Here is a 25,394-nt window from a genome sequence, read left to right as displayed (position 1 = left end):
TGAACGGATCATAACATGAGCTTTCGGAGTCAGAGAGTGTGGATTAAAATCCTAATTCCTTCACTTGTTTCCTGTTGCCAAATCCTTTCACCTTTTCCTAGTTTCCATTCTTTCATCATCAAAATGGGAACAGAAAGCAACGAAGGGACCACATTGGGTGGTTTGAGGGTGAATTAAATCAACCAAATGTAAACATCCTAGTACAGGAGCACCTGGCTGGCTCAGTGAGAGCAGAATGTGCCTCTTGGTTTGTGAGTTTGAGCCCCATGGTGGGTGTAGAGATTACTAAAAAAATAAATAAATAAAACTTTAAAAAAGATCCTGTCATGGTCCCTGTCTCACCCTGCCATTTTGGAAGGGAGTCACCACCAGCTGTGGGGTGGGGGACACCCACCCACCCTCTTGTTGTATCTGCCTCTGAAGGTTTGCCTGGTTCTCAAATTCCCTTAGGTTTCTGCGCTTTCCTCCTCAGGAGCTGGGAGTGGTCAAACAGGTTCCACCTCCAGGAATCCAGGCCCCCAGGCACCTTGATGGGATTCCTGCTCCGATCTGGGCTCAAAGGAATCCCTCCCTCCTTCCTTCACAAGTGAGCTCCAATGGTTTTCTTGCTGGGAACTAGTTAAGTCTCCAAAGGCGTCCGCTGGAACCTTCCACTCCCTGCCTTCAGCACCCACAATATGGTGGTGAGTCAAGTAGAGCAAAGACAACCCTCTCAATTTTAAGGTGGGTAAACTGAGGCTCAAAGTATCTTCCATATAGTTGGGTCTAGAACATGTGTGTCTTCTCAGCCTTATTCAAGGGGCTCTGGGACACCTGAGCAGCTGTGTTGGGGAATCTGGGCGAGCTCTGGCCCCAGAATCAGAGAGAAATGGGGCCCAAAGCCTGGCGACTGGGGCCTCCACCCCGTCCACAAGTGGGTTGGTGCTCCCAGAGGCTGGCAGCGAGTTTAGCGTCTGTGCCTTCTCTTTGTGAAGCTGGAGTACCCCACTTAGGTAGATTATTTTGTCTGTGTCCTCTGAGGAAGACCAAGAGTGTTGGCTCATTCATTGGCTGGTGTACATGAGTCTGGGTCTGGCGGTGAAGGGGAAGGAGCCTGAATAATGAGAAGAACGAGCTTAGCATCTGGAGCCCTGGGTTCTCGCCCAGCTCTGCCCCCAGCACGCTGTGTCACCTGGGGTGATCTCCTACTCCCTCTGGACCCCAACTGTTCTATCTGTAAAATGGAGATGGTAGTGAACGGACCCATCTATGTTGTGGAATCTTAGCTAGCAGTCTTAATGTTCTCCGAGTGCTGTCCTGGGCCCTGCCCCTCCCGGAGCCCAGACTGTCTCCGGGGCCTGACCTCACCAGGTTGGCCCCACCAAATCTCTGACACCATCTGGCTGTTTCCATCTGCCGTCCTGTCCTCCCAGGGGCCGGAGCCTGATTCCAGCTCCCCACTACCCTGGGGCTGGACAACCGGTGGTCTTGCTCAGGCCTGAGCAGAGAGTTGTGGGGGGTGGGGTGGGGTGGGATGGGGAAGTGAGCTCCAGACTCATACTTGACCTCCTGAGTCTCTTGCCCTCTCCCTGGAGCCAGCATCCTTGCCCCGCCCCTCTTGAAATCTGAGCTCCGGGATCCAGGGAGGACTGTAGCTGCAAAACATTCCATCCAGTTGTCCAAACACTCTGCACAGCTGGCGGAGGGAGGGGCAGCCAGAGCCCAGCTCTCGGGGAGCCCTTGAGCTGTTGTTTGCATGGGAATGGGGGAATGGTGGAGTCCTCCCAAGGAGGGCCAGCCCTGGATCCCTAAGAGGTTCATGGGGCTGAGGACTAAGGCCCACTCCTGGGCTCGCCCCAGGCCTCCCTTCCAGTGTCTGCCCCTGATGGGGAAGATCCAGGTCTGCCTGGCCAGGTGCTGCCGGTGGCCTTGTGAGCATCCTCGTGACAGACTTGGGCCCAGCGCTCTGGCAGCGGGGGAGGGGCTGCGGGAATGCCGCTGAGACAGCAAGCCCGGGAAGTGACTTGGGGAGCCGCTGTTACAGGCTACAGGCGAGCAGTCCCGGGCTGGGCTGCCTCTTGGCTCTGACTCACCGGGTGACCCCAGACTGAGCCTCCAAGGCTTAGTTTGTTTCTTCATTTGCAGCAGGAGGGACTTGGGCCTCTTCTGGCTCCGATTTTTCTAAGTCACAGCCAAGGACAAGGCCCTTATAAGCTCCCTGTGAAGTCCCAGCTCTGCCTAAACGTCCAGAAAGGAGCAGTTTTTTTCTATGCCCTCCCCAGAGCAACTCTGACTCCATTTCCTCCCTGAGGGGGCAGGCTGGTGCCTGGCAGCAGGGGGCAGGGGGGTTGGGGACTTGGAGGGTAGGACTCACTCTCATACACTCTGTCATCAGCCCCCGCTGAGGTCCTTCCCCTCCTGCCATATCGGGGTGATGGGGAGACCCTCCCCCCTTTTCATACTTCCTGTTTTCCATTAATTGTTTCCAGGTGGGCCCAGAGGTTGCCCTGCAGAGGAAGGTAGGGGCAGGGGAGAATTTAGCAGGGTATCAGTGAGGAGCAAAAACAGGAAGGGGGTGGGAGCAAGCCATGGAAAATTCACTGCCAGGAAGGGCCAGGCCAGCATCTGGTTTGCATTAGGCTGAGAGCTTTGGAGCCCAAAGCCTGAGTGGGAGATATTGTTATCCGCGGGGCAGAGCTGGTGGGGTGTGACTTCAAGTCAGGAACTGGCAGCTTCTCCCCCACGGGAAGTCAGAGGCAGACAGGAAAGAAGAGGGAAGCCGAGGGAGAAAGGCAGAGGACACTCTCATTTTGAGTGTGGCAGTCCCTTCACCAATGTCACCTGCTGTGACTTTCCCAACTTCACTGGGACAACTGTTCCCATTTTGCCGGTGAAGGAACTGAGTCCCAGAGAGGCAAAGTGACTTGCCTAAGGTCACACAACCAAGGAACAGCAGAACTAGGAATAGATTTCAAGCCAAATGAGACGGGATGGAATCTTCAAACCATCTTGGTGGGCTGAGGCTGACCATGGCCCAGACAAGGGGGTACTGAGGATTTGGGAGTGCGTGCGGGCCAGCCTCTGCCCACACAGTCCCTCGGTTATTGTGGGGGTGTCCCACAGTTCTACTCATCATGACACAAGGTGGTCACATGCCTGAGGGCTTCACCCTCAGGAAAGAAATCTACAGGGGAAGGCTTCCTGGTGGAGGGGTTATAAGCAAAGAAGAAATTTATCAGCAGGGGGTAGGATGTGCTGCAGAGGGCATTGTGGGAGGAAAGGGGGGGGGGGTATCCGGCATGTCCGGGCAGTAGCAGCTGGCCTGGGGGGGCCTTAGAGGGTGAGATTCCATATTACGGGTCAGGGCAACTGAGGCACAGAGACTAACATGCCCAAAGCCTCATTCCATTCAGTCTGGAATGGGGTTGCAGCCAGCTTGTCTGACATCGGGCCTTTGTGCTTAACTGCTACACCGAATTGTTAGTGGTTCCAAGTTTTAAGGGGATATTGAGGCCAAGCTTGGGATGGGGAGGCGGCAGGTGGGGGGCCTTGCCCAAAGCCACACAACCAGTTGGTGACAGAGTCTGGGCTGGACGAGGCTTTCCACCTTGCTGACCTGGGCTGGGAGAGGACAGGCAGCTCCTCCTTTGGGCCTAGTGGAAGCCGTGGCCTTGGGCATGCAGAGGAAATCTCCCATGACCCTTCAGCGAGTCTTACCTTTCCCCAGCTTGGAGCCCAGGAAGGAGGGCCCCTGGTGTCTTCTGCTGCCCGCTGAGCCACAGGAGTTAATAATTACGGGGTTTCAGGAGATAGAGGCCTGCTGGGAGGAGCCTTTCTCCCAGGCCACTGCTCCTCAGAGATAGCAAAGGTTAGCGTGAGGCTCAGCCTGGGGCGGGGCTGGGGGGGTGGAGGGGGAGAAGGCTCTTGCCACCACCTTCCTGGCAGTCTCCAGAGGGACCCTCAAGCTGGCCTTGGCATGGATGACTCCAAGGAGCGCACCAGGTGTCCTGCCCGAGGAACATGCCCCGTGTTCCTGGCACTGAGCTCGGGGGCTGTCCGCTACGCCCCATCAGTTCTGGGCCCCGCACTTGACGGGAACTTGGGAGAGGAGCCCTGGGACACAGACAGGTGAGCCAGTGACCTCGGTCATGGTCACGGAGGGGAGGAGGGGGGAATAGCTTGCCATTTTGTAGGGGCCCTGGGGGAGGAGGGAGGAAGAGCCCAGGCTCCTGAAGGGGGACTGGCATGGAACTTGGAGGAATTTCATGAGCCTCCTACAAGGTCAGCGCCATGGGGTGACTCTGATTGTCTATCTTGGTGGTTGGACAGACACAGAGTCTAAGGCTCAGAGAGGGCAAAACAGACATCCTGGGTCACATGGTGTGCGGAGAGAGAGTGAAGTCAGAATTGGGGCCTGGGTCATCCGGGCTTGCAATTTCCTGTTCCTCATCTGCTTCCAGCCAAGACTCTGTGGTCTGGGCTGCCAGGTGGGGACGGGGATGGTGTGGAGAGGGGCGAAGGGGACTCGTTTGAGTCCCTCCTCACCGGCTGGCCAGGCCCCAGCAGGCTCCTCTTTTTGCCTGACTGCACGCAGCTGCAGTTTCTAGTGAGTTCTCTAGTTTCCGGGCTGTCTTTTCAGAAAACTGGTGTAAGAGGTCACAGGCCCACCACCCCTGGCTGTGTGACATCAAGTAGGTTCCTGAACTTCTCTGAGACCAATCCTTTCAGCTGGGGAGCAGAACGCACTGGGCTGTGGAAGGAGCTAGTGAGGCCTGGCTGTCGAAGGTCATCGGATGGGTTGATGATGTGGTATTTTTGGGTAGTAATTTGGGTGTCAGTGCTCCCAGAATGGTAACCCCACATTTATCCTTGGAGGCCTTGCTTAAGTCCACTGGCCCTCCCCTGTCCTGCTAAGGACTCTTCCTCTGGCGCCTTAGCCTGGGCTGATACCACCTTTGTGCCTTATCTCCCACCAGTCTGGGTTACCACAGCTTGGACCAGTCTTATCTCCTGCCCAGGCTTGTGAAGTCTTGGAGGGTAAGGGCCCTGTCCCGAGCTCCTTTTGTGTCTTCTCCCCCTACTCCTAAATAATGAACAGAGCAAGGGCCAGGAAGACAGCAGTTGCTCGAGACTTATTTGGTGTAGGACTCAAGTCAACAAACATGGTGGGGACATCTGCTTTGGGCCAGACCCTGGACTAGGCTGGGGCAGGCAGAGAAACACTGCATGGAGAAGGAGATGGTTTCTGCCCTTGGGAAACCACAGTCTTAGAAACCGTTGCCCTGCAGAGTGAAAGGCATTGGAGGACTGGGCAGAATGATTCTGGTAAGTCAGAAGGGACATCACAGTGGGCTGCCTAGGTTGTTCACTGCACAACATACCAGTCAAGGGAGTGAGCAAGCAGGCATGAAATCCAGCCTGTTCTCCACTCACCAAGTTCCGTACCTTGGCATGGACTGCGCCCCTCTAGGAAGGTAGTGCCATTTTCTATTTGTGACAAAGACACTGTGCACTTAGTATGAGTGTACTCTGAGTACTGGCCCTAGAAGTGGAGGTCCTTGTGAGTATGTCTCCCATCCTGCTGTCTCCCTACCATATTGGTCCCCTGGGATGACAGAGCATGTGTCTGTGCAGTTTGGATTTCCAGCCCTTATATGGTCCATAGTTTGTGCTCAGACAGGATGGAAGGATGAATGGATAAATGAATGGAAGAAATGTGTGTCCCCAGTAAAGACCTGACAGATTCAAGCCTGGGTCCCGGCTCTGTGGGTCTGGAAGAGTGGTATCCTGAGTTCTGGTACCATCTGGAAGGGAACCACCTCCTTCCTTTCGGCCTCTTAGGCCTCTCTAGAGACAGAGGGTGGGAGCCCCCGACCCTGGCAAGAGAGAAGAGCTATACTCTCACAGGATCCCACCGCAGGCTGAAGTCGAGGCCAGCAGTCAGGGCTGAGGAACAGTGACAAAGGGGCGGAGGGAGGGAGGGACCGAAGACCCGTGGTCTGGGATTAGGTTTTACAGAGGACCTAAATCCGGACAGGTGTGCGTGGTCGGGGTGCATATCCCCCCCCTCCCCCCGCCAGTAGATGCTGGAAGGGATGCGCAGGGAGCGTCCCCAACAAGAGGGGAAGGCCCTTTGCCAGGTGGGACTGGGCTGCGGGTGGGGGAGGGTTGGGGTTGAAGACTCGGACCAAAGGTGGGTCTTCTTTGGGATGAGCGCTCAAGAGTAAACCCAAGAAAACTTGTTTTGGGGTCTGGCCCCTTTCCCACCCTCCAGGAACCGGCAGAGAGCCCGGGGAGCCCAGGGCAGGGGCGTGCGGGCCGGTGGCCGGCTGTGGGCGCCGGGGGCTGTCGGCGGGCTCCGAGCGCTCGGCCAAGGTTCCTGAACAGCCGTGGCCGAGGGCTCGGGAGGCGCCGCGCCGGGGCGCCTGGGGACCAGAGAGGAGTCAGCCGCAGGGCGCTGGGGCCGCGGGCTCCTCCCCCGCTCCCGCCGCCGCACCGTCCCGGGGCGGAGGGGCGGGGCCGGGCACGTGTCCTCGGGCCACCCCCTCGTCCACGTGACCCGCCGGGAAGGGAGGGGGCCGGGGCGGGCTGGGGCCGGTGGGGGCTGCGGGCGGGCCTGACAGGCGGCGGGCGGGGACGCGGCGCGGGGCGGCGCAGGGAGCTCGCGGCGGCGCCGGGATGTGGAGCGGGTAGGTCCGCGCGCGGTCCCCGCACCGCGGCGGCCTCCGGGGCTGGGGGCTGGGGGGTGTCCCCGCCGCGTGTGCACCCGGCCGGCGGCGGAGGGGCGCCCTGCAGCACCGGGACGCGCGAGCTAACTCGCTGCGGAGGTGGAAGGACGCCCAGCGGGGAGGGGTCGGGGGTGCTGTCTTGGGTGCGGAGTGTGAAGGGGTGGGCGGCGGACCTTCTTGGCTTGCGGGCGCCAACTCCTGGCTCATCTGGAGCGCGAGTGAGAAGGGGGCGGGCGGAGTGGGGGTGGCTTGCAAGCCGGAGTAAGTGTGGGGTGTGCACCTGGAGGAGCCCCCCCCCCCCCCCGCCCAGCCCCAGCCTGGATGAACCCTTGGAAAGCAGTGCAATTGGAAAAGGGGGCTGGGTCTCTGCCAAGGTCGCTAGTTAGTTGATGAACCTCCATCTGGGGCTTGTGGATCAGCCGGCTCAGAGGTGTGCGGTAGGACCTCCCTGCAGTCTGAAGCACCGCCCCGGGTCCTGGTTTAGTGGCCTCAGTCCCTATTACGGATTATTGGCTCTCAGGGGTGATCCCCGTTCCTTGGCCGACGTGGTGTGGGTCCCCTGCCCTGTTCGTGCAGGAAGGCTGTGGTCTTCTCGGGGACTTGGGCAAACACTTCCTCTTCCCCATGGCCTGGAAAGGCCAGGTCCTGGAAGAGCTGTGGCCAGAGTGGGGTGGGTTGTGTTCCTGTAAAGAACTGGGACAGCTGGGGGGTTGGGGGGAGTCCCAGGATGGGGCTCTTTCCCAGCCAGAGCTGGGGAGCGAGGGTAGGCCTGCTGGAGGGAGGAGGTGGTGCCGGCTGGCAGGAGAGGTTTCTGATGCCTGCTGGATCCTCTGGACTCCATGGTCCCTAGCAAAGCTTGGGCTGAGATGCTAGGGAATAGTGGGCTTTGTCCCCAGCAGGGGGTGCTGAGAGAAAGGGCTCCAGGTAGGGGTGAGGTGTGGAGAGGCATGCCCCTTAAAGGGTGAAAAGTGAAGCAGAGCCTGTTCTTTGAAGAAGTCCTCCCCCACCCCTGAAGAAGACAGTTCAGGGAGAAAGTGGTTGTGTGGGACCTGATGGGGTTAGCACAGTCTTGCGTGGGGTTGACTGTGTAATGGGCAGCCCAGTCTGGAAGAACCCATGTGTTGGGGGTCACCCAGGTGAAACAGTCACTGAGTTGCTGTGTGATCTTGAGAGTATGTCCTCACTTCTTTGGGTCTCTGGGTGAAATGAGTAGGTTGGGGTAGGAGGGGTTGGGAGCTGATCCATGCCCCGAGTGCCCTTCCCTGCAGGCATCCAGGTAGGGGCCAGACAAACAGAGCTGGGAGCCCAGTAGGTCCTCTTTAAGAACAGGGTCAAAAAGACTCAGGGTCCTGGAGAAGACCCCCTCCCCCCACCTCAGTCCAGCCTCCCGGCCATATTCTCAAGAGCCTTCTGGATGAACCAGCCAAGCTGACCCCCACATGATCCTTAGTATGACTCATTTCTTTTTTTTTTCTTTTTTAAGGATTTTATTTTTTTATTTGAGAGAGAGAGCTAGCATAAGCAGTGGGGAGGGGCAGAGGGAGAGAGAGAGAGAGAAGCAGACTTCCTGCTGGGCAGAGACCTGGATGCGAGAATCCCATGATGATCCCAGAGGACCCTGGGACCATGACCTGAGCCAACGGCAGACACTTAACCGACTCACCCACCGAGGCACCCCTATAACTCACTTCCTGTATGTACATTTAGACCCCTGGGCCCTAGCCTAACCCCAGGGCCTAGCCAGGTATAGAGCACCTAGTAGGAGCTTTATAAATGCAGATGGAAAGCACGAGGGGCAGAAGGAGGAGCTGGACACCTGGGAGTGAGAGGCCGACTTTTGGGGTTACTCTGAGCTCTGCATTTTTGTGGATTTCCCCCAATCGGCTATTAGAGGCAGGGATTGAAGGATCAGGGGCCAAGCTGCCAACATCCACTGGGCGCCTCAAGTCCTAGGAGCTCACCCAGACTCCAGCAGGAGCCAGAAGGGACCCTGCTTGGGGTCCTACTTGTCCATGTAAGTCTAACTGAGCTGCTTAGGCTTCTGGCCCCCAAGGGGCTCAGTCAGTCTGGGTAGGTGCATATTTGGTCCTTCATTCTAGAGTATGAGGAGTCTGGGATCAGGGGTCCGTGGCCCTGGCTAAGCAGTCGGTGTCTCTGGGGCTTCCTTCCTCACCTTCCTTCCTTATCTGTAGGTGAGGGATGGTTGCCGCTAATGGTTAGGCCCTGGTGCCGGTTCACCCCACCTTGGCCGTGGACCCAAGGCTGCTCCCCTGGGGTGGGTGGCAGTGGTAGGGCTCTGCAGGAGCTCAAGTGGGCCCTCTTCCTTGGGACTTCCTGCTCAGGAGCCCTGAACGCTGAACTCAGAGGCAGTTCCCCCCAAATTGGGATGCTCCTCTCCCTATCGCCCAGAGCTTCTCATGCCCGTAGTCTTGGATGCCAGGCCTGCTCTGAGACGCACTTCTTGCATCTCTGCAGCTAACACAGTGCTGGGTACTTGGGACTTGGTCAGCAAAAGCCAGAAATTGAGTTCTGGGCTAGTTTTCTCCCCTGGTCTCCATTTCCCTCTCTGATAGACGGGGCTAATCATTACCTATCTCTAGAGAGAGCCAGGCTGGATGGACTGCTCAGGAATGAAATGAGATTCCCCTACCCTCCCAGGGATGGAGGACTGCATCTTTGGAATGAGCGGGATGCTGGGGAGCCCTGGGGCTGCAGACGGGCTGTGTGATCTTGAGCAGGTCACTTAACTGCTCTGGGTTCTGAGGGACTTAGATTTTCAAGCTCCTGCCTGTCGGGCCTACGTCACAGGGGCTCATAGGCTCAGACTTCATCTGGAGTATGGAAGGAAGGTGGGTCTCCTGCCTGGGAAACATTTGCGCACCTCTCCCAGCATTTGCGCACCTCTCTTCCTGGAAGCCCTCCTTGATCTAACTATCTATCCTACCCTAACTATCTATCAGACCCTCATGAGAATCCTGCTTGTCCTCGACTCTCCCCACCTCTGCCCCAGATTTGTGCCCAACAGGGTGGTGGTCAGCAGGGGGCTCAGGGGCAGTGCGACTCAAATCTGTGTGGTCATGCAGATTGGGTGGGTCGGGGCTGATGGGGTGTCTAGCACATGAGAGATGCTTGCTCTGTATGTGCTGGATTTTCGAGAGGTCGGGCCCTTCTAGGACTGAGCAGGTGGCTGTGAGGCAGGTGCTGTGTGTGCAGAGTGAGCTCCTCCCAGGCCTGGTGCTGGCTCTCCGTGGAGACCCAGGGCTGGGCTGGGCTGGGGTTCCCACAAGGAGAGGCTTGCTCAGCCCTGTCCACCTGATTCAGGTGTTCTAGCCTCCCTGCCTTCCATCCTGCAGCCAGGTCCCCCTTGCTGGAGTGGTTCAGATTTACCTGCTTCCATGGCACCGCCCAACCCCAGGGTCCTGCTCTGCTCGCTAGCCTGATGTTCTGTTCCCATGTGTGACATATAGGACACTGTTGTCCCATTCTAGAACTCTCCTTCCCAGCCCTGGGGTGGCTGCTCCTTGGTCCTCCAGCTGGCTCTGTGGTCCTAGGCTCCTCTGTTACTCCTTCCCCAGTGCTCCCTCAGACTGCAGCTGCTCCCTCCAGCCCGGTACCTCCCCCCAGCCACCTAGAGACCTGTATAGGACATGCCTCCCTCCCAATTCCGTGTTCCCATGGCAGGCACCATTTCATTATGTTAGTTAATTACTGTAGTTTTGTTGCCTTTTTTTTTTTTTTTTTTCCCCTATCACCCTCTCCAGCCCCCAGTTCCTGCCACGATTCCCCCAATTCCCCCGTCAGAAGTCTTTTGTGTGTCTGTCCCTTCCGCACATCCCTCCTGAGCCCAAGACCTGCCTGGCTTATGCAACAGCCTTGGATGGAACCCCCACCATCTCCCCCCCGCTCCCCCCAGGCACTGGCTCAAACTTCCTCAAACCCCATCTGCGTCCTGCCTCACTTCTCCAAAACCACCATTCATCCCTTTCCTCCCGTCTGGATTTCTCCGGGTGACAGGTCACGTGATGCAGTAGTGCCCGGACTCTGGGTTCTGTTCCCACCCTGCCTCTTCTTGGCTGCGTGTTCCGGTCAGGTCACCATCCCTCTCTGAACACCAGGCGCCTCATTGTCCGGACCTGCTCGGGGAAGCATATCCCTGCAGCGACCTTGTGAGGGTTCAGAGGTGAAGACGTAGCCCCTCTCTGTCCTCTTCGCCCGGCTTGCAGGACAAGCCGATGCGTGAAACCTTTGCTGGGACTCCTTGGGGCCCCTGGATAGGAGGAGTCCCTCGGCTGTCAGCCTCAGGGCTTACCAGAATGCCTGTGCGTGCAGGGCCGTAAGTCTGAATGGGGCTCCTGTGTCGTGGCACCGCCCCATAGACCAGATCAGTGACAGCCACCCTGCTGGCCCCGGGCAGAGGGTGAGCGCCCCCAGTGCGCCCTCGCAGCCTCTCCCCACTCCGCCCCATTTCAGAGCTTCCCTAACTAGTTCCTTCCGTCTTCTCTAATGAACCCATCGTGCCCATTAACACAGGGATCTTTAGTTCAAAGAGGTGACCTGGGTGCTGGCCAGCGGACCAGTGGGGAGAGATTCAAGGGCAGAGAGACTCATGGCAGGTGGTGGGCTGGAGATGGAAAGAGTATGCCAGATCCTGGTCAGGCCCTTCTGGCCCAGTGGGGATTACTGGGACCATTGGATCCAGGGGTCCTCATTCTCAGCTTGCCTCTTTTTGTGGACGGGGACAAAAGCCCTGCTGGCCCTTCTAGGGCAGGATTGGGGGGTGAGCATTGTGGTTGCTGCTCCCTGCCCCCCATGTGTGTTTCCTGGGGAAGTGACCCAGTGGGGCCTTTCCTGTCTAAACTGTCGTGGGCTCTAGACAGCAGAGCCTGCTTCAGGATGGGGGATGTTGGGTGCTCCCACTTTCCTCTGACCTTGACTCTTACTGTCTCCTGCCTCTAATCTCTTCCCAGTGGCCGTGGGTCCTGTAACGGGCCCTCCCTGGAGCATATTCTGGACTCTGGACTCTGTTTCTGCAGGGAATGGGGGCTGAAAAGGCTCGGGCTGAGGGCTGTGGACCTGGACTGAGGAGTGGGGAGGGGGTGCAGGGCAGAAGAACTGAAGTAGTAGTCCATGCTCGTCCAAGGAGGGAGTTCCGCAGCCCCGCGGGCATTCCCATCGAGGTTTTCCAGCCCCTGATCTGGGATGCCGAGTATGTGAAAATAGAGGGTTCTGGCTTGGGCTGGACCTACGGGGCCTGGGGTCCCTCCTTTCTCTGAAATTTTTGAGTTGCCTCACAGCTCTGAAGTGTGAAGGGAGGGCCTACAGATTCAAGCTTCCCTCCCAGTACAGGGAGACCGCATCTTTCCTGAACCCCTGGCCCAGGCGTTGGGCAGTTGGTAATGTCTGTGCAATCCTTCTCTTCCTACGCTTTCTGCCATCAGGATTTTCAAGTTGGGATTTTACACTGGGGAGGGGGGAGGTGGGGAGGCCATCATTTCTTCTGGCTGCAAAATTGGGCTCATCCTTCCCAGCAGTGGGTGAAGTGAGAGCCTGTTGGGAAAATGATGGAGGACGGTCTGGCCGTACCCCCAGCCACGACCTTGGGACCAACAGGAGAGTCAGTGACCACTCTGGTGGTCTTCGTGGGAGGGGCTGAAGGTCTTTTTCTCCTCAGCGGGGGCGTGGGTGATGTCTGGGGTGGTCCTTACTGAGGAAAAGATACCAGGGCTGGTTGTCTAAAACCTGGGATCCTGCCCTATGTCCCGTGCCATCCCTGCTGGTCGCCCCCCTCCTTGGCCCACAGTTCTTGCTTGTCCTGCTGAAGCGGGCAGTCCCTGAGCTGGGGTCCGCTGCCCCTGGCCAGCCCAAGTGACGAGGGCCATCCTCTCTCACCTGAGGAAATGGCCCTGGGCTCCAGGCCTCCAGATTCTCAGCCAGAAGACCTCCCTGGGCCTGCGGTTTGGGCTGTGGGACCCAGAGTCTGGGCAGGCATGGCAGTGTGGCTGCAGAAGGCCCCGTCTTTCCTGGGTGCTGGATCCCGTGACTTCTTCACCTGGTTCTTAGTCCGCCTCCTCCAGGCTTTTACTCCCGTCCCACAGGTGGCTTCAGAGAATTGCAGTGACATTCCCAGGGTCTGGTGTGGACCCCAGCTCAGAGTCTGGTGTGGACCCTGGCCCGGCCCGACTCTGGCCTCTGCTCTCAGGCTCCGCTCCCCCAGCCCCAGCCTGCCCTCCTGGGAGGCAGTTTCTGGGCCGGAGCAGAATCTGAGAAGTCAGTCGGGCCAGAATTGGGTCAGATTTCCCTGCTGCCTCCAAGGAGGAGTCTCCCGAGCCCGCCTGAGCCTCGCAGCCCTGGGTCCTGAAGCAGATGCCCTGACTGTGCCCTCACACCGCCCCCTACCGGCCAGGGAGACACTTTGGGCCTGGACTGTTGAAGTCCCTGCTGTCTGGCCAGCGCCTCTGAGCAGCCCTGTGAGCCTGGGCCCGTTCTACTTTTCTCTGAGACCCATCCTTTGTCTGTAGGACGGGGACTGTCCCATGAATGCTCCTGAGAGCTGTAAATGAGGAGACAGGCACACAGCAGCCCAGGGGGCTTATGGCCCAGGGTGAGACCCCCAGGTGCAGACCCCAGCCCAGGGCTGCCATACCACTGCCACAGCCCCTGCTCATGCCTTGGGGACCCCTTGCCAACGAGGACCACCTCCCCCCCCCACCCCCCCACACACAAAGGTATTAGGAAGGATCCCTGTCCGGCATAGTCACTGTTGATGGAGTGGTAGATGTGTTTTCCCACTTTATCTGTCAGAGCCCTGGGTCCCTGCTAGGCAGGACCCAGCCAAGCAACCATGAGGCCACACTCTGTGCCAGTCCCAAAGCAGAAGGCAGGCCGGGCTGGGCGCAGGCACGGGGCCACGTGAAGAAGGGTTGGGAATAGGCTCGTTGCTAGGGGTCCCCTGGGTCCCCAGCAACTTTGTGCTACCTGGAAGGAACCGGGGCTCAGGGGCTGCTTGATGACTGTCTCAGAGTCCAGATGACAGGGAGGAGGGACCGATCCCCAGTCTTGCCTTTCACGCTTGTGCCTGAGTTAGCCTGAGTCCCATGACCCCTTGGCCCTGGCTTTCCTCCCTCCTGTGTGGGCCCCGGGAGCCCCCTCCCCTCCGCTTCCCCACCCCCTCATCACGCCCCGAAGCTGCTGGCTCAGGGGCCCGCCAGCTTCTGCTGAGTGAGCGAGTCCGGAGGTGCTGTCTTGGCACAAACCGCTGCTGGGCCCCGAGCCCTCTCCCTTCCTGCCTCCCTCCCTCCGCAGGGTCTCTTGCAGGGTGGGGGGTGTGGATGGATGCGGGGGGGGCACGGAGTCTGCTGGCCACAGCACTGCCTCTAGGGTCTTTGACTTCAGGGAGAGAAGGGTCCTGAGGCCCAGAGACAGGTGTTTGCCTGAGGTCGTCACAGGGCAGAGCAGCGGAGAGCCGGGACTGTCCCCGACAAGGCTCAGGGAGCAGGAAGACCGTCTGCCTTGCCTGGGCTGTGTGGCAGAATTTCCTTCCTCAGCTCTGTGGGCCCTGGCTGGGTCCTTCCTCTCCTGCCCACCCGGAGTGGGATATAATTTGCATAAAATTTGCATGAACAGTAGCCAAGAAGGCTGTTCCCATTTAAGTGCCTCCTGTGTGCAGAGGGTTTTTTAAATTTTATTTTTTATTAACATATAATGTATTATTGGCCCCAGGGGTACAGGTCTGTGAATCGTCAGGTTTATACACTTCACAGCGCTCACCATAGCACATACCCTACGCAATGTCCATAACCCAATCACCCAGTGCGGAGGTTTTTGTTTTAAGATTTTATTTATTTATTTGAGAAAGAGTCCCCTGCTAAGAGCACAAGTGAGGGGAGGGGCCAAAGGAGAGGGAGAAGCATGTCACCCCACTGAGCAGGGAGCTAGACTGGGGGCTAGATCCCTAGACCCCAGGATCAGGGTCTGAGCCAACGGCAGACGCTTAATGACTGAGCCACCCAGGAGTCCCCTGTGTGCTAAGGTTCTATGCACATCAGATCCACTGGGTGACCCCAGAGGTAGGGCCCAGAGGACTGTGCCCACTTTGTAGAAATGGAGACTCAGATTCTCAGCACTGACGCATTTTCAAGTCTCCTGCTGGACAAACCCAAACTGAGCGCCTGCTGTATACCAGGCTCAGCCCTTGGCTCTAGGCCTGAGAGGGTGGTTGTCAGCGAGGAGGGCGCCCTGACCTGGCCCCCAGGAGACCCCGCGTTTGGTCCCTCTGTCTGTGGGACAGCAGAGTGACAGCCTCGCGGGTAGTATACATGTTTTACAGATGGGCCTAGACCAAGCCCCGAGTGGCAGGCGAGTGGCTCAGGGTCGGTCCCTCTGCTCAGTTCTGGGTCTCAGGGCCCCCACCTTGGACTTGCTGTTTGCCCCACAGCCAGCCCCACCCAGACGAGGGCCACCCGCCGCCCCTCGAAGCTGTCCCAGTCCCCTGGAAGAGCGTGGGCCCCTGCAGAAGCTACAGGGAGTCCCCAGGAGGCCTGGCGGAGAGCCCTGGAGGGGAGGAGGCCCAAGGTGAGGAGGGCCCCGCGGCCGCCCAGCTGGACGTGTTGCGCCTGCGAAGCTCTTCCATGGAGATCCGGGAGAAGGGCTCCGAGTTCCTGAAGGACGAGCTGCACAAAGCCCAGAAGGTGGGGCTCCGAGGGTGGCGGGGACAAGGGGCGCCCCTGCAGGGGGCCGTGGGCTCTCCCTGAGCACCCGCACGGAGGCCATGCCGAGCATGAGGGCAGCACAGAGGAGAAACCAGTTCTGGTGCCTTCTGAAGGATTTCCAGCCGTTGGACTGCTCTGACGGCCCGTTCTGAGCGCTCAGAGAGGCTGACGGTTGGGGTTTCGACATCACGTGGCAGCCAAGTGGGAAACGCATCCTAAGCTGTAGGGCGACAGAGGAAGGGAGGCTGGGGCTCAGAGGCCCGCGGAAGAGGACCCTGGCAGTGGAGCCCGATTGGTGGGCTTGGGTCCTCTCCCACCCCGCATGCCAGGCTGATGGCCGCCCGCCCTGGACCCCGCAGGAGCTGAAGCTGAAGGATGAGGAGTGCGAGCGGCTGTCCAAGGTGCGGGAGCAGCTGGAACGGGAGCTGGAGGAGCTGACAGCCAGCCTGTTCGAGGTACCGCGGCCGGCCCGCCGGGGGATGGGTCGGGGAACGGGTCACTGGCCGCGCGCTGGCCCGTCACCGCTCACGCACAGCCTGCCTTCTTCCCAGGAAGCCCACAAGATGGTGCGGGAAGCCAACATGAAGCAGGCGGCGTCGGAAAAGCAGCTGAAGGAGGCGCGGGGCAAGGTGAGGCCCGGCCAGCTCCCAGACAGGTGCATCTCACAGAGCCCTGGCATACGGCAAGCCTCAGTTTCCCCATCTGTAAGATGGGTTTCTCAGTCCCCACCTCAAAGGCTGTTTCAGGGGTAAGGGGGCAGGGGGGTTCAGTCCTAGTCACCACTGGGACAGGCCGTCCTGAGCCGGGGTGGCTGGCGGCTGGCAGCCGCGGTGACATTAGCCCTGGACTGGGCTTGACGGCCACCTCTTCCCGGCCAGATCGACATGCTGCAGGCGGAGGTGACTGCCTTGAAGACGCTGGTCCTCACGTCCACACCAGCCTCCCCCAACCGCGAGCTCCACCCGCAGCTGCTCAGCCCCAGCAAGGCTGGACCCCGCAAGGGCCACTTACGTCATAAGAGCACCAGCAGCACTCTCTGCCCCGCTGTGTGCCCCACGGCTGGACACACCCTCACCCCGGACAAGGAGGGCAAAGAGGTGAGGGGTCACAGGCGGCTAGCGGACACAGGAGACAGAGGCGGTGTCTGGCGTCAGCACGCCATGGGGCCCCATAGGGAGACCTGACGCCTTGCAGTGTGACCGGGAGCCTGTGCTGCCATCTCTGGGCCTCGGTGTCCTCTGTCTGGGAGGGCTGGGCAGCCTTTTTGTGATACGAGGTTTGGCCTTCAGGCTCTGAGTGCAGTGTGGGTACCCCTCACATCTCCCAGGAGGGCCTGCTAGCCCGTCCACACCCAGCCAAGCTGTAGGTGGTGTTCTGGGCACCTGAGGCTGGCCTGGGGCCTGAGAGCGTGCCTGGCTGGGGGAAGATGGGGGAGTTCTTTGGGAAGGCACCTTCCCTGGACCTAGGGAGGCCACTGCTGGGCCTCTGGGGACAGGCTGCTCGGGCCCTACATGTCCTCAGCCCTGAGGTCTAGTTTGTGACATCCCTGGACTCAAGGGTCCTCAGCACCTTCTGGCGAGGGTACCTAGACAGGCAGAGCCTTTGGGACCTGTCCCTGTGCCCCCCAGCCTCAGCTGGGGTCTTTGGTCCAGGCTAGGCAGTGGTGTCCTTGGCCATGGGTTCCTGGACACATGAAGGGCCCTGCCGGAGCCTCACCTTTCCTTACATAAGTATGGCCTCCTGGGGCCATGGGGACTGACAAGCCCAGGTGTCAGGGGCTCAGCTCCAGGCTGCACCCAGCATGCCCTACAAGGGCCACGTGGGACTCGGGGTCCTGTGGTCTCTGACACCAAGGCAGCCCCCAGCTCCATCCTGCCCCCTGTCTCTGGGGTTTCCAGGGAGGGGATGCCAAGAAGGCCTCACCCCCACTTCCGAGTTCTCAGCTTCTGACCATAACACTAACATCTCCTTCCTCCCGTCTGTCTCTGTGCACCTGTCTGTCTGTCTGCCCCGCCCCTCCCAGCCCGGGCTGCCCCCCCTCCTCTCCCTGCTCCTCTGCGTGGTCCCCAGCAAAGCTGTTCACCTCACCTACGAGCCGGCCTGGCAGCTCCTGCCTGGGGAGCCGCCCGCGGCCCCCACCTCCACTACCTCTCTCTCCTTTTCCCGACAGGTAATGGCTGGGGAGAGGGGCCGCCCCTCTGCCCCCCACCACGCCCGGCCTCACTCACAGCGCATGCGCCCAGGGTGACCAGTCTGTCGTCTCCACTCCCTCCCCCCGCAGTTAGTGGCCCCATGTGTGTTCTCTCTGTGTGCATGTGTCTGTGTGCGGGGGGGACCTGTGGGGCCCATCTTCAGCTTTTCCTCCTACAGGAGGCAGAGGGTCTTCCGGACGAGGCCCTGGACCCGTCTGTGACCTTGTAGAGCCAGGAAGCTAAAAGCACACCTAGCTACGGAAGTTTGGGTTCTGAGCCCCTGCGGGCAAAGGGAAGAAGGCACTTCTTCCTTGGAGCTCTGCTGCCCTGCTTGGGCCCCTGGGGACAGCCCCTCTGGCAGGCCTGCCCTTCAACCTCCCTGGTCCCCACCTGCTTTGGCTCCACCTGTCCCTGCCACGGGGGGCGAGTCGGGCCCCCTCCAGCGCCTTGACTGGCCCCCTCTGGCTCACCCTCCCCCACAGGTGGACACCACCCTGTTCGCAGAGTTCCAGGCCTGGCGGGAATCACCCACCCTGGACAAGACCTGCCCCTTCCTCGAAAGGGTGTACCGGGAGGACGTGGGCCCCTGTCTGGACTTCACCATGCAGGAGGTGCGGTGGGGCGGAGGGTGGCCGGCCCCGGGGCCCAGCCCTGCAGCCCGAGGCCAGCCGCTCATGGCCTGGCCTGCCACCCTGCTTTGTCGCAGCTCTCCGCGCTGGTCCGGGCCGCCGTGGAGGACAACACGCTCACCATCGAGCCCGTGGCTGCGCAGACACCGCCCACGGTGAAGGTGGCCACGGTTGAGTGTGGCAGCACCAAGTAAGCTTAGTGCCCTTCACCCTCTGCTGCCTGCTTGAGAAGGCCACGCCTCGCCTCGTGCCCTGCCCACGGGGTAACCAGGGACTGAGCCTCAGCCCTTGTGCGGGGGTTCCTGTGGTGGGACCCAGGGAGGGGGGCGGGAGTGTGGCTCACAGGCCTGGCCGGGGAGGAGTGCAGGGACACGCCGGCTAACCTCTGGCAGGGCAAGGAGGCCACGTTGGCACAAATTCCTGCTTCTAGTCATAGATCCCCGTCCTGCACCTCCAGGCCCTCCCGGGTGTCTCCCTCTTCCTGGCTGGCCTGACCACCATCCCTCTCCCACCCCCACCCTCTCTCCCACGGTGGCTTCTGGGCCCCAACTGCCATGTAAGTGACGTCGGCTCTTCACTCTCCTTGTGCTGATAAATAACCAGGCTGCCCTTGGCTTCGCGTCCTCCCTGCGGCTCAGCTGCCATCGAGCAGGGCTCGCAGCGGGACCAGATAGCCAGGGGGTAGAGCGGGGGCAGAGGCGGGGAGCCCTTGCCCTGGGCAGCCCAGGGTGTGACCTGCCCGGGAAGCCCCACGGGGCGAGCCTTGTCACACAGGGGCACCTTTGAGTCAGGTTTTGAAGGACGAACAGCAGTTTGCCGAGTAGGGAAGGGCCCTTCAGGCAGAGGGAACAAAAGGAGTAAAGATATGAGAAGCCAGGGTGTTAATAGAAACATCACTGGGTTTATGAGCAGAGCAATGGGGTGGGGAGGGAGATAGGGCTGAGACTGCAGAGTGTTTGAGGTCGGAGTATAAAGGGTCTTGGATGAAGTTTGGGCTTTGACTCACTAGGCCAGCATTTCATAGTCATCAGTAGATGTTTCCTAAAAAGAGGGCTGCCAGGTCCAATCAGAGTCACAGTGAACATGGAGGCAACAAAGGCACTGATAAGTCCCGCAGCCCAGGTGCCTACTTGACCTTCCTCCGCTCCAGAGTCTCCAGTGGTTTCCTGGGCAGTAGGAAAGGAGCGGGGAAAGATGATGGGCTTGATCTGGGCTTTGGAGGAGACCCTGGCTGTAAGGTGGAGAAGGGGAGAGGGACGGCAAGGGGCTGGTTGGAGGAGCTGAGGGGATTCAAGCCAAAAGCCCTGCTGGCACGACCTAGCTTGAGGACCTGGTGACCAAGTGGAGGAGACAGTGGACTCCTGTTTAGTTGGGGAGGGCGGGACTGAGTCTGAGGGCCCCAGTAAAGTAGGGGGTGTTTTGAGGGGCTACAGCGAGTGGAGCTTTGGTATACCTTACATGAGGTGCATTGAGCTCTCCTGCCCCCTAGGGGCAAGGTGAGGGGTTCAGGGGTGAGATCCAGCATAGGTCAAAGGTTTCTCCCAGGGACTTCTGAGGCTGCTGCCTCCTTCCCTGGCTCCTGGGAAAGCTGGGGTTCAGGGAGAGGATGCCAGGCCCCGCCCCCAGGTCCGCTTGCCTCTCCCTCCCTTGGTGCATCCTTCTGCCTGCCATCCTCCCTGCGTGAGCTGGGTGGGCAAGCCCCCGCCAGCCCACACAGCCCCCTCTGCTTTCCCCTAGAACCTGTGCCCTGAGCGGGCTGGCTCGTGCCTGTCGCCACCGAATCCGGCTTGGGGACTCTGAGAGCCACTACTACATCTCGCCATCCTCCCGGGCCAGGGTGAGTCATCCAGGGGGAGGGTCTTGGGCTTTCTAGGGGCACCCTGGGCTGGGACTCAGCGCCCCAGGCCTAGGAGCCCAACCTTGATCTGCAGAGCAGGACACAGGGCTCAGAGAGGTGCGGAGACCGACTCAGGCCACACAGCCAAGACTGGTGAATTAGTTTGTCATTACTACAGAACCAATTACCATAAACTTAGTGGCTTAAAACCACCTCCTTTTATTATTATGGTCTCCCTGGGGCAAGAGTCAGCACAGCTTAGCGGGGTGTCTGGCGCAGGGCTGCAGTCAAAGAATAGGCTGGCTGCCTCCTTTCTGGAAATAGTGGTCCTCTTCCGAGGTCCCATGGCTATTGGCAGGACCCAGTCCCTCAGGCTGGGGGCAGGGTGGACTGCGGTGCCTCTTTGCTTGCCGAAACCTAATCATGGGAGTGACATTAGGATTCAGGTTTAAATTCCAGGCTCCCACCTCCCAGCTCAGGCTCTGGCCCTAGACTTTTGAGAAGGTGCTGAGGTCTCTCTGTTACTCGAGACTGCCTGTAGTGGAGGGTGCCGCAAGTCCTCTGGGAATCCTGCCGAGTGACCCAGGCTGGGTCAGGGGACCTCACCGAGCTGGGGGATAAGGGAGAGAACCATCTCCTGTCCTTGACCTATTAGAGGCTGTTCAAAGGGATCGAAGTGGGCAGATGGCCCCGTTGCTGGGCAGCTTGTCTGGGCCCAGCGAGCTTCCGCAGGGTGCCCAGCGTGTGGTCCAAGTGCATCCCACAGCAGCGAGCAGAGCTCCGTTTGCTGATGGGAGTCTGTGCCGTAGAAAGGAGGGGCATGACCTAGACCTGGGGCCTCCCCATTCTGAGCCTGGTCCGCCTTCCCTGCAGCCTCCGCCCCGCATCTCTGTGCCCAGAGCCCTTTCCAGGGGCCTTTTTTTGGATCCCCATCAGGACTCCATAGAAGGAGGCTCGCCAGCCATTCTGTGCCTGGCAAAACCATATCCGTAGATGTAAAAACTAAAAAAACACTGTAGAACTTTGTTTCTGCCAGGCCTGTGTGTCTCTGCCTTGGGCAGAGCTTGGATGGGAGCTTGAAATGGTGTGAAATCTTAGGAAGGAGTCCCCACCTCGAAGAGACCAAGGCATATGGCATCTGTAGGGAGAAGAGCTTTCCATCCCCGAAGCATAGCCCTGGGGAGAGAACCCCACTGCTCCCGGCCCCTCCTCACTCACCAGCCTGCGGTGGGGGCCCACTGGCTGCTGGGAAACTCCGTGGCCTGGCACACAGGCCTCTCCAGCACCACTCTCTGCCCCACCTCCTCATAGCCCCTCCTGAGCCACATGGGCTTGGTCCCCTGAATGGGGCGCCCCTCTCTCACACTGGCCCGGGCCACCAAGCTTCTGCACATGCTTTGTCCTCCTGGCAGGGATTTCTGTGTGTTTGAGGGTCCCCTCCCTGTAACTCTGGACCCCCGGGCCCCCACACACTTGGCGTCCCTCCCCTGGAACCCTGGGCATTGAGTAGGTACAGTTTTGGCCACAGCTGCTGGCCACCTTCTGTCTCCGGTTGGGTTCCCTAAAAGCTGAGCCTGAGATGAGGATTTTACACCATTCTTAGGAGGAGTGAGGGAAGCAGAATGTGGGCCTGAGGAAGCAGAAGAGGGCATGGCCTCGGCTGGAGTCTGACTGCAGCCTGATCCGTGGGACCTCTGCAGCCCAGGGGGAGTTCTGCCCGGAGGCAAGGGAGCTGGCCTTTTCTACACCAGTCATTGGCTGTGGTGTGCCAGGTTAGGGAGTACAGAGGGGCACCCATGAGCTCTTAGTGGCCGACACTCTCAGCCATGGGGAGAAGGGCGCCAGCAGCACCCTTTCTTACAGTAGGAGAGTCTTTGTGGAAAGGCCCACATCTGAACCAACTTAGGGTCTGTGGTGCCCAGTACAGGGCCTGGCATGGAGCAGGCCTCAGGCCAGGCGAGGGGCTTCAGGCCTGGGGATGCAGGGCAGCCCCTGTGAGCAGCTTCTGATCCCCCTGCCTATCCTGGCATTACCAGGAGCACCAGGCCAAGGCCTGGCGGCCAGGTCCTTGAGCCCCTGGAGCAGGCAGGTCCCTCAGGATGAGCGTGAATTCTACCACAGGCCTCCTGGTTTCACCTTCCAGTTCAGCCACTTACCGTCTTCGCGGCCTCTGTAATTGTGGTCCAGTAGCTTAGTTCTTAGTCTCTGTTTTCCCCGTGTGTAAACTGGGGACGATAAGCATGTCTGCCTCGTGGGATGCTTGTGCTGGGTGAAATGTTAGTTGCTGCTGTTTTTTTTTTTTTTTAATTGGGAGGAGTTCTAATAACACTGTTTGTAATTAAATTTTATTTATGTATTTTTTAAAAGATTTGATTGACTTACTTGAAAGAAGAGAGAGAAAGAGAGCACAGCAGCGGGGGGAGGGGCAGACGGAAGGGGAGAACAGACTCTCCTGCTGAGCAGGGAGCCAGATGTGGGGCTCGATCCCGGGACCCCGAGGCTATGAATGAGCTGAAGGCAGGTGCTTAACCAACAGAGCCACCCAGTAATAAAATTTTAGAGCCCAGCCCTGTGCAGCTCAGAGAGCATTATCTGGCTCTGATGGGATGTGGGGTTTCCCGCTCTGGTCTCTGGTCTCTGGTCTGCCCTGGCTTGGGGGGGAACCCCTTTTGTGAAGGCTGGCGGGTCACAGCTTCCCTGCTTCTGCCCCCAGATCACCGCGGTGTGCAACTTCTTCACTTATATCCGCTATATCCAGCAAGGCCTGGTGCGGCAGGAAGGTGAGCGCCCCCTGGTGGCCGGAGGTGCTGGCCCATGGCGGGGGGAGAGGGGGTGCTGCAGCGGTGTTGGGGGTGGACCTAGGTGCTTTGTGGCCCAGACAGAGGACAGAGGGGAGGACTCTGCCAGCCTCTTCCCGGCCCCGCTGCCTTCTCCCACCCAGAAACTTCTCCCAGGCCCCAGGGCTCGAGGGGACTGCTCCCTGTTACGGGCCTGGCATTGGAAGCCCTCCACGATGGGGTGGGTGTCCCTTGTAGATCTCCTCCTCCCCACTGGGGGTACACCTCATAGTCATTTGACACCAGCTGCTGTCTCTCACTTCACCCTTGCCTGCCCGGCAGGTCCTCCACCCACCTGTTGTCCCCTCTGCCCCTGTCCTGCAAGGCCTAGCGTCCCACTTCTTCACCAGACTTGCCCGTTTGGAGTCTGAGCCTCTCTTCCCCAGCTCAGGCGTCAAGGCCTTGGAGGGGACCTTGGACTGACCCCGTGGCTCTGCTGACCACTCAGGGTCTCTGAGCCCCTGGGGAGACAGGGTTGGGAAGCGTATGGAGCCCAGAAAATGTGTGGCGGTGTGTTTGTGCACGTCGGTGTTGGGCCGTGGCCCTCAGCGTGGCAGGGTAGGGTGTGCTCAGCACTCAAGTGTGCAAGGCTTCTGTGTGGAGCCTTAGAGAGGTCAGGGCACCACTGAGGTCATCTCTGCTGGGGGACTGAGGAGCCCTGGGTGCCTGCCAGCTGCTCTGCCCAAAGCCAGGGGAGAGGGGCCAGGCCATCTGCTCGAGGGGCCCCTGTCCCTGAGCTGTCCATCTTCTTTCCACCTGCAGCCGAGCCAATGTTTTGGGAGATCACGAGGCTGCGGAAGGAGATGTCGCTGGCCAAGCTTGGCTTCTTCCCCCAGGAGGCCTAGGGCATGGTCCGGGGCCTAGAGGGGGGCTCTGAGCAGCAGCCAACACCTGCCCGGGAAGACAGGGTGCTGGAGCCGGCCCTGAGCCAGAAGCTGAACCAGATGGACGAATGGCCAGGCTGTAGATGCCTTGCTGAGCTGGTCCCAGACCTTCATCCTGGGACAGACAGGACCTTGTGGGCAGACCCTTGTCTTCACAGACACCAGGAGACTTTCAAGAAAGCACCAAAGACCAAGGAGCTTGGACCTATACTTGGGCTCAGCCCTTGGGAGGGGGTACCTGGGGCAGGCCTGGGAGCTGCTGCTTGCAGGTGCCTTGTTGCTGCCACGTCCTCAGAAAGGGGCCTGACACCCACCTGGGTGGCCTGACCTCCAGGGTATTCCTGCCCAACACCCCCACCCCCCAACCCACCTCTGGTCCCAAGCTCTGGGCCACCAGCGCCCCCTGGTGGCCACCCCTCACCTATTCCCAAGCAGCCTCCCTGGACTGGCCCCAGAGGGCCCTCTGCCTCCAGCATCTATGGGGGTGGTGGGGCCCAAGGGGCTGTCAGGGACTTGCACACCAACCTGTATCTGCTTGAGAACTGTCCCCAAACTGTTCTTAAGATGGATCAGGGTCCCTCCTCCTTGCACTTGACCCCCTCCTCCCCCCATCTGAGCCCCGTGCTCCAGGAGGCCCTGCCCCCACCACCACTGGAAGGATTAGGATACTTTTCTCCCAAAGTAAAACTCAGGCAGGGCCTCAGGATACCCGTGTCTGTGTTCGGCCATGGGTGGCCATCTAGACGACGGGGGCCACGGCCGCCAAGCCCTGCACACAGGACCAGGGTAGGGTGGGTAGGACCCAGGCCCCCTTCCTCACCCCTCAAAGCCCACTGGGGACCGGGATCCAACCTGGACACATCCCTCACCACAGCTGATTTCCTCCTTTGAATGGAATGTAACACGATCTCTATTTAATAAAGGAAGGCTTTGTTGGTCGAGGCTGGGCAGCCACGCGCCTTCACTCCTGCGCCCTGGGGTTCGGGCCAAGGCTTGGGCAGCTGAAGGAATGAAACCAAATCCTTCCCCAGCCAGCCCTCGTGCTTGGGATTAGGCCCAAATCCTGCAGGGATTGCTGTGGGGAGCACCCCTCGAGGCCTCTCCGGCGGTCCTCAGGGATGTGGGTTAGCAGGGCCGAGCCTGGCTTCCTCTCCTCTGCGGAGGGGCCCGCTGAGGGGGGAGCAGGGGTGCTGAGCCTGCCTCTCACGCTGTTTTGGGGGCACCTTGGGCAGATCCCCTGCTGGTCTCCCTGTGTCCGTCTAACGGGAGGTTGGAGTTCAGAGTCAAAACCAGGAGGCTGCCTAGCGAGAGCCGGACGGTGGCAGGATTTACTGGCGATGTCTGCCAGCGGCACGGGCAGGGATAGATGTGGTGGCTCTGGCCTTCCCAGGCCTGCTCACCGACAGATTCTTAGCAAGGGCCAGGAGTCCCGGGGTGGACCTGCGGTGGTATCTTGTGATGCCAGATCCCCCCACCCCACCTGTAGGGCTGTGGTCAAAGCCCGTGGGGGTCTCGGGGAGGAGGGGAGCAGAGCAACTTCTGAGTCAATGTGCCCTGGGGCTGGTGAGGGGGTCCCTACTGGCCTGAGGCCTCAGGCTGA

The 25,394-nt window shown here is 59.8% G+C and overlaps 1 protein-coding gene across 6 annotated transcripts; it reads left to right on the top strand.

The window, feature by feature from the left end:
* The first annotated feature begins 619 nt into the window (after positions 1-619).
* RAB3IL1 (RAB3A interacting protein like 1) lies at positions 620-24,736 on the top strand. 6 transcript variants are annotated; one of them, XM_032358677.1, is made up of 11 exons: positions 620-723; positions 15,142-15,394; positions 15,775-15,870; positions 15,967-16,044; positions 16,294-16,512; positions 17,439-17,585; positions 18,090-18,218; positions 18,314-18,426; positions 19,974-20,073; positions 22,787-22,853; positions 23,673-24,736. In XM_032358677.1, exons 2-11 carry the CDS (start codon positions 15,335-15,337, stop codon positions 23,753-23,755), a joined length of 1,092 nt encoding a protein of 363 aa, XP_032214568.1. In that variant the 5' UTR covers positions 620-723; positions 15,142-15,334; the 3' UTR covers positions 23,756-24,736. The 6 variants fall into 6 exon arrangements, with proteins under 6 accessions (XP_032214568.1, XP_032214563.1, XP_032214565.1 ...); XM_032358672.1 differs by lacking the exon at positions 620-723 and adding an exon at positions 3,849-4,107; XM_032358673.1 differs by lacking the exon at positions 620-723 and adding an exon at positions 6,595-6,668.
* Positions 24,737-25,394: the final 658 nt, after the last annotated feature.

This window comes from Mustela erminea, chromosome 9 (assembly GCF_009829155.1).
Source record: "Mustela erminea isolate mMusErm1 chromosome 9, mMusErm1.Pri, whole genome shotgun sequence".
Classification (NCBI taxonomy): domain Eukaryota; kingdom Metazoa; phylum Chordata; class Mammalia; order Carnivora; family Mustelidae; genus Mustela; species Mustela erminea.
This window is presented reverse-complemented; position numbering and strand designations above follow the sequence as displayed.

Excerpts from the sequence above, each read along its gene's own strand:
- RAB3IL1 (XM_032358672.1), top strand. The coding sequence starts at position 3,956 with ATGGATGACTCCAAGGAGCGCACCAGGTGTCCTGCCCGAGGAACATGC. Across the intron at positions 15,395-15,774 it reads AGCTGCACAAAGCCCAGAAG|GAGCTGAAGCTGAAGGATGA; the intron begins GTGGGGCTCCGA and ends TGGACCCCGCAG. Across the intron at positions 18,427-19,973 it reads GTTGAGTGTGGCAGCACCAA|AACCTGTGCCCTGAGCGGGC; the intron begins GTAAGCTTAGTG and ends GCTTTCCCCTAG.